Source organism: Mastomys coucha, unplaced genomic scaffold (genome assembly GCF_008632895.1).
Source record: "Mastomys coucha isolate ucsf_1 unplaced genomic scaffold, UCSF_Mcou_1 pScaffold23, whole genome shotgun sequence".
Taxonomy (NCBI): domain Eukaryota; kingdom Metazoa; phylum Chordata; class Mammalia; order Rodentia; family Muridae; genus Mastomys; species Mastomys coucha.
This window is the reverse complement of record NW_022196906.1, coordinates 66,085,021-66,092,475: the sequence shown is the minus strand read 5'-3', so window position 1 is coordinate 66,092,475 and position 7,455 is coordinate 66,085,021. Positions and strand designations below refer to the sequence as shown.

Below are 7,455 nucleotides of genomic sequence, written 5' to 3'. Positions count from 1 at the left end.
TTGTCAAACTATTTTCCAAAGGGGTTGCACTATTTTGCATCCTCTGTACCACCATTAGCAGTCTGTAAGAATCTCAGTTGCTCTTTGTTGTTTTCCAACAGTTGACATAGTCCACATCTTTCTAATTCCTGATATCCTGATTTGTTCAAATATTCAAATCTTGTTTTGTTTGAGACAGAGTCACTATGCAGCCTTGACTGACCTGGAACTCACTTTGTAGATCAGGCTAGCTTTGAACTCAAGAGTCAGACTGCTTCTGCAACTGCCAGACTTAAAGGCATGCACTACCACACCTGACTATATTGTTTCTAAAATGCATTTCACTATAGCTAGTTATATTGATCATTTGTTACTTTTTGGAGATTTATATTTCAATTGTGTGTGCATGCTTCTGCACAGGTGTCTGGAGAAGCCAGAGTTTGTGAAGTGCACTGGAGCTGCAGTTAAAAGGCATTTGTGAGCCGGGTGGTGGTGGCGCACGCCCAGCCTGGTCTACATAGTGAGTACCACGACAGCCGGGGCTACACAGAGAAACCCTGTCTCGAAAAACCAAAAAAAAAAAAAAAAAAAGCATTTGTGAGCTACCCAACAGGGGCGCTGGTACCCAAACTCTGGGTCCTCTGCAAGAGCAGTATGCACTCTTAGCCACTCACTGAGCCATCATTATAACCCCGTTATTTTTTTTTACTGTGATTATTGTCCATTTGGGAATCCCTGTAAAATTTTTGTCCAAAACTTTGATTGCTTAATCTTAGATGTGGCACTCTATTACTTTCGTCACATCTTATTAGAAGTGAGTCAGTAAGTCTTTGACTTGAGTATTCTTATACTTTCTTAAAGCACAGGCGAAACGCCGGGAGAGTAAAGGACGCATCCAGAGAAAGCCCGCCAAACCCAGACGCTTTTGCGGTGATGTAACTTCCGCCCCTGTGCGCTTCCTCGGGCGCCCCCTGTTCCTGGCCCTGTCCGTTTCCGGCATTTCAATAAAGCTCCATTCGGCTCGCAGAAGCCGTGCTCTTCCGGGAAAATGGCGACTCCCGCTCGCGCTCCAGAGTCGCCGCCGGCCGCGGAACCTGCGCCCGCCGTGGGCCCCGCTGCGGAGCCCTGCCCTCCGCGCCAGCCGCAGCCCGTGCGCAATGTGCTCGCTGCCCCGCGGCTTCGAGCCCCCAGTTCCCGAGGACTTGGGGCGGCAGAGTTTGGCGGAGCTGCGGGAGAGGTTGAGGCGCCAGGAGAGACTTTTGCGCAACGAGTAAGCGGTGGCCCTGGGGTCGCGGTTGCCGGGAATAGGGATCAGGGAACGGGCTCTCGGGGATCGGGATCCCGGGATGGTCTCCCGCCCCGCCCTGCGCGCGGCCTGTCGCGCGAAGGTGACCTTGCGTGGCCAGGCCTCCCAGCCAGGCCCGTCCTGGGCGCGAGCATGGCTCCATGCTGCCCGGCCCTCACTAGGCAGCTGCGCCTGCTCCATTCCGTGTTCGCACTACAGCTTTGAAAGAGCTCGGGTACCAGATTCTCTTGGTCAGAACGTGTTGGATTTCCCTTTCTTTATCTAAAGTCCCACTCTTTTTTCGAACCATAGTAGATGGGGAGAACGGGCTGTAAAAGAGTGGTTAGTTGGGCCTAGAAAGTTTGGTTCGTGCGTAGGAGGGAGAAGCTGATAGCTAATTTCCTAAAGGCAGCTTTATTTAGGCGCAGGATTGAAGGAAGACGCCAAAAGGATATTTTCTGTGGGATTTTTCAACAAGGAGGGAAAAGGGACCATGAAGGAAATCGAGGGGTTGGGAGAACTTAAGTACTGGTGTAATAATTTGGAGACAAATATATATTAATAGTTAACAGGTGGCAGAAAATTTTTGGGAAGCAACAAGTGATAATGGAAAAATTGAGAGAGAGGAATGGATTTTAGGTTATTTGTTTATTATTATTTTTTTTTTTTTTGGTGTATTCAGTTGAGGGGAGTAGTGGCAGGCATTTAGTTAATTAAAAACCAACTGATTAAAACCCAGAGGAATGGGTATTAGGCTCAAGAGAGAGAAGGCTGAAAAACGAGAGGAGCTCAGTTGCAGAGAGGCCTTAACACCGTTGAAAACATGGGAATAAATGTATCAGGAAGAATAGAGGACCTAAGGTTTGGTCCCCTTCTCCATTTGTTATATAACCAAGGGAAAGAATCAGGAGGAATTTTTGTCACTGAGGGAAAGGAGCCAGTGACCATTTGGCCTGAGAAAGGTAGGTTTTTACTTTCCCAGACTGGGTTGTTAGTTTTAGCAGTGAACTAACTTTTTGGTCTTGGAGCATTTTTATATTCTTTAGGAATTAATTAGGCTCAAAGAGCTCCTGTTTATATATGCCGAGTCTAGAAATATTACCAGTTTGTCAGAAGCAACTGAGAATTCTTTCAAATACAAAACCACATCTTCCTTTCTAAGATAGTGATGTTATCCCATTATGTGATCTCTGGCAAACCTTTGACCCAATAGTCATTCCTCAGCTCCATTGGGGTTCAGAGACCATGGTTTAAAAACCACTGGTCTTTACCACATATTTTTTTGTACAGGCTAAGCATCTGTTTGTGTTCCTAAATGCTTAAGACCAGAATTTTATATTTTTAGGAGGCTTGGAATGTATATGTAGAGTTAAGACCCTAATCTAAGCAGGACGGTGGTGGGGCACACACGCCTTTAGTCCCAGCACTTGGGAGGCAGAGGCAGGCGGATTTCTGAGTTCCAGGACAGCCAGGACTACACAGAGAAACCCTGTCTCGAAAAAACAAAACAAAAATCCTAATCTAAATATAAATTTCAGTTGTTTCTTACACATGGCTTGAAGATAATTTTATACCATGTTCTTTATAGCTTGGTTTTTGACTGTAACTCATCATCATATGGTCAGGTGTGAAATTTTTCATGTTGGAGTCACTGTCCAGCCTTAAAGGATTTCAGATTGCAGACTAGGAAGACACAACTTTTATTCCTGAAGTTCTGATTTTATGAAATAATTTCCCATTCAAAGTACTCCCTTGGGGGAGGGGTTAGAATAATTTTATCTGTTCTTATTTTAAGCCAGATTTTTAAAAAATCATATATTTTTCTAAACTTTTAAGAGCCAGCTTTATTTTGCCTTTTAGATATTGTATTTCCATGTTTAAAAACATGCCTGTAATGTATACGTGTTGGTTTCTTTTTTCCACTCCACAGAAAATTCATTTGCAAATTGCCCGACAAAGGTAAAAAGATCTCGGACACCGTTGCCAAACTGAAAGCTGCCATTTCAGATCGTGAAGAGGTTAGAGAGAGAAGTGAACTGTTTCATCCTGTTAGTGTAGACTGTAAGCTAAGGCAAAAAGCAACCACAAGAGTTGATACCGAAGTAGACAAGGCCCAGAATTCTGACCTGATGCTTGATACTTCATCATTAGTTCCTGAATGTTCCTCAGTAGACATTAAATCATCTAAAGAAACCTCAGAAACACAGGCACCTACACATCTCACTCACAAAGGCAATGAAGAGACTTTGGCAGCTGGCTACACAGTGAACACTGGCCCAGCTGCCCACATCAGAGCCCAGGCACCCTCATCTGAAATTAACGAACATCTCCCCCAGCACCCTGTTTCAAGTCAAGAGGAAGAGACTTCCAGCAGTATCGACAGTCTGTTTATCAGTAAACTGCAAAAGATCACAATTGCAGACCAGAGTGAACTCTCAGAAGAAAACACCAGCACCAGTAACTTTCCCGAGCTGCAGAGTGAGACTCCTAAGAAGCCTCATTATATGAAAGTGCTAGAAATGCGAGCCAGAAACCCAGTGCCCCCTCCTCAGAAGTTTAAGACCAATGTGTAAGTGTCGCAGGGACTGACCTATCCTAAGAATGTGTGTGGAGCTCAGAGAAGGAGTTCAAAGTACCGTACTAATTGAGGGAATATCATGTGAGGAGCTTGTAGGTAGGAGTGACCATACTGTGAAAGTAGACCAGAGTGGCTGGAATGGAGAACTGCTTTTAGAAAAAAATGTTAGTTTCGAAGGCGAGTCATTGAAAGGGCTTTAAATAGCAGATGGGGAGTTGTGTGTTTCAAGACACTTAGCCAATATTTCATAATAAACACAGAATGGGAGGGCAGATGTACCATGACTTCTTTGAGTACCATTTGCTGGTGTGCAGCTCCCCCTCAATTGCTGTGTAAGCCAAGAAAAGCAATTGCAGGAGCTAATGGGCTACTCATCAGGGAAAAAATAAAACTCTGCTGATTACAAGTAGGCAACAGAGCTGTAGGGACACAGTGAAGTAAAGAGTCTGCTCCTTAAAGAGATTGGAATCTAGAGCACTCAAAGTTTACAAACTTGGAAGAAATTTTAAACTAAAATGATAGCAATTTCTCAGGGAAGGGAGGTTAAAAGGATTTTTTCTAAAAATAAAACTAAACAGATTTGGGAATTTGGGGAGCTGCGAATCTTGCTTTTAAGTTCTTTGCTATAATGTTTGAAATCATAAGAACAACTAAAATTCTTTGAGGGGAAAAGAATTGCATTTGTAGCAATTAGGCCAACTATCCCAGGAAGTAGTGCCGGCTAACTGCCCATCTTTACATAGGTGACATCAGACTTGGAGGGAACATGGGTGTCCTTAGGAAAGCTGAAAGTGTCAGAAGACCCACATCATGTTTGTTGTTGCCGAGACTTAAACCTAATCTGCTGATTATTAATGTTTTAACTCTTAACTGGTTTCTTCTAATTAGAAATTCAGGTCGTAGCACATTAATTTTTTAGCTAGAAAGGTGACCTTTAATGAAGGCATCTGGAAGAAGGGGGTCTCATCTTTTGGTGTCTGTCTCATCTCCAGGAGGCTGCATTAAAAAACTAGGAGTGTTAGAGTAAGGTGGCCTGATGACAGCCATGTGGTCAGGAACAGGGAAGGTGAGGGGTGAGCATGGAGGGCCACCAGGATTAGTAGTAAGTTTGAGAGAAAGGGCAGCTGTGCACAGAAGAGACCTGGAGAGGCTGCAGGAGACAGATGACATTGGGCTTGTGGGTAAGTGGTTTGAGCACACAGTGAGGTAAGGGTGTGCTAGCAGAGTCTCAACCCCTGTCACGGGTTGTACATCAGGTATTCTGCATATCTGATACATATGATTCATACAACAGTTGCAAAGCTAAAGTCAAGAAAATGACTTTATGGTTGGGGTCACCACAATGCAAGGAACTGTATTAAAGGGTCACAGCATTAGGAAGTTTTAAGTGAATGAAATGAATATAAGGTGTGAGAAGGAAAGAAAGGCAGATTTGTGTCTATATATACCCACTGTCAGCAGCAAATATGGGTAGCCTGCTTTTATGTTGACCTTGCAGAAGCAGTAGGATCCTGGGTTAAAGGCCAACTTTGTGCTTGTGCATGGATTGACTAAGTCTGCTTTTCCTTTTTCAGGTTACCCACACAACACAGTGACTCACCTAGTCATTGTCAGAGGGGCCAGTCTCCTGCTTCCTTGGAAGAGCAGCGACGCAGGGCTAGGCAGCATCTTGATGACATCACAGCAGCGCGTCTCCTTCCACTCCACCACCTGCCTGCACAGCTGCTCTCCATAGAAGAGTCTCTGGCTCTGCAGAAAGAGCAGAAGCAGAATTATGAGGTCTTGGGTTTTTCTTGTCTGTGTGTTGACTGTTGTTTTAGGAATCAGAATTTACTTTGGCTGAATAGAGGGATTAGGTTCTAGACTGAGGCCGTGAGCTCTTAGACATATGCCACTAGTTTTCAGTCAGAAGGCTGTTGGAACTACAAGAAATCTCATAGCCCAAGGGAGAGGATTAGGGTGATAGGGCTCAGCCGCTACTGCTTTGGGCAGCATGTGCTTCTCTCCCATGTGTAGCTTCTTGGTGGTAGACCTCACTCAGGGACCTGCTTAGAGACATGGGAGATGGTTCTCAATTCCATCTCCTACAGAGCAGGGCCCAACACAGAAGGGCAAGAGGTCCTGCTGGGTTACCAGCTGCTGACAAGAAGTTTGAGACCATAATTCATGGTTCCTGAGAATAGAAGCCCCTCCTACTTTGGGTCTTAATCAGTTCTATATAGCACCGTTTTGCATAGAATTTTTTTTTAATATATATTGACCAGGTGTGGTGGTGTACACCTTTAGTTCTAGCACTTTAATTCTAGCAGCTGGGAGGCAAAAGCCTCTTGAGTTTTTAGGCTAGCCTGGTCTACATAGCAAGTTCTAGGCCAGCCAGAGTTATAGATAGTAAGACCCTGTCTATAATAAAGTGTATAATGCTAAAGTTTGTGCTCAGTTTGGCAGGATGGGAGAAGTAAGTGTGGGGAGAATCAGAAGGATTAGTTAGTTTGGATTGTAACAACGAGTTTCTGGGAAAACAGCACCCCTCTCCTGAGCAGCCTAGCTGGACTTTAATCAGTGCATGCACCTGATAGAGTCAAACTAGCTGTGACCCCACCTTGGCTTTCCTAAGCATTCAGCTTGCAGGGACTGATCTCTCTATGGCCTTTTGTGTTTCTTCCTAGTGCATTAGAATTAGCATCAGATCCAAGTGCTGTGCTAGAGGAATGACCCATGAGTTGTCGCTGGGCTTTTTTTTTTTAAATACCTCTTGAGACATTAACTCTCGCCTTGACAGAGTAGTAATAGTAGATACCAATTATGCTTACCCATAATATTGTGGGCATAGAGGAAGGACCTGCTGAAGTGTGGGTGGTGCAGAAGGTGAGTCAGAGATGAGCTGTATAGCCTGCCAGCAGTTGGAGTAAAGTCTTGTATGTGGAAAAGTCCACTGCACATCTGAATTTACTTGAACCTTTCCACGTATTAATTTCTATAAAACTTCATCAACATTAATGGCAATATTAATGTTTTGACTCTTTGTGCCATTGAGGTGTATCGTTCAAATCTAGAAAACATGATTTAATCTAGAGAAGAAAGTGGAGTCAGTAGATGTATATGTCAGTCGGTTAGTAGATGTTAGTCCGTTAATGGCTGCTGTAGTGCCAAGCTGATTTCTTGTTTCTTGTCTGGAGGGAAGCTATTTTGATTGCTGCATGCTCATGGAAATCACTGGCAACTGCAACAGGCTGACAGCTCTTGGAAACATTGCCCCATGTCTTGACAGGACACTAGTGTTAATTTCTTGTGTTGCCAGAGAGACAGTGGGAGTCAATGTCCTTTATCTCCAGTCCTGTCAAATATCTCAGGGGAGCTGTGGATGTGTAACTTGGCCTTTGTTTTTGTTTTAAAGGAGATGCAGGCAAAGCTCGCAGCACAAAAACTAGCCCAGAGACTGAATATTAAAATGCAGAGCTACAATCCAGAAGGGGAGTCTTCAGGGAGATACCGAGAAGTGAGGGACGAAGACGATGCCCAGTCCTCTGATGAAGGCTGAAGATGAATGCTGGACGATCCCGAGAGCTGACTGTTGAGCTTTCATTGTCTCATCAAACTTCCTAACAAGTATCAA

The 7,455-nt window shown here is 44.3% G+C and overlaps 1 protein-coding gene across 1 annotated transcript; it reads left to right on the top strand.

Moving 5' to 3' along the window:
* Positions 1-983: 983 nt before the first annotated feature.
* Polr2m (RNA polymerase II subunit M) lies at positions 984-7,455 on the top strand. The gene is made up of 4 exons (XM_031343881.1): positions 984-1,249; positions 3,195-3,833; positions 5,417-5,621; positions 7,237-7,455. The coding sequence occupies exons 1-4, from the start codon at positions 1,137-1,139 to the stop codon at positions 7,378-7,380; spliced, it is 1,101 nt and encodes a 366-aa protein (XP_031199741.1). The 5' UTR covers positions 984-1,136; the 3' UTR covers positions 7,381-7,455.

Coding starts and splice junctions, on each gene's coding strand:
- Polr2m (XM_031343881.1), top strand. CDS start 1,137: ATGTGCTCGCTGCCCCGCGGCTTCGAGCCCCCAGTTCCCGAGGACTTG. Junction 1,250..3,194: donor GAGAGACTTTTGCGCAACGA/GTAAGCGGTGGC, acceptor TCCACTCCACAG/AAAATTCATTTGCAAATTGC. Junction 5,622..7,236: donor AGCAGAAGCAGAATTATGAG/GTCTTGGGTTTT, acceptor TTTGTTTTAAAG/GAGATGCAGGCAAAGCTCGC.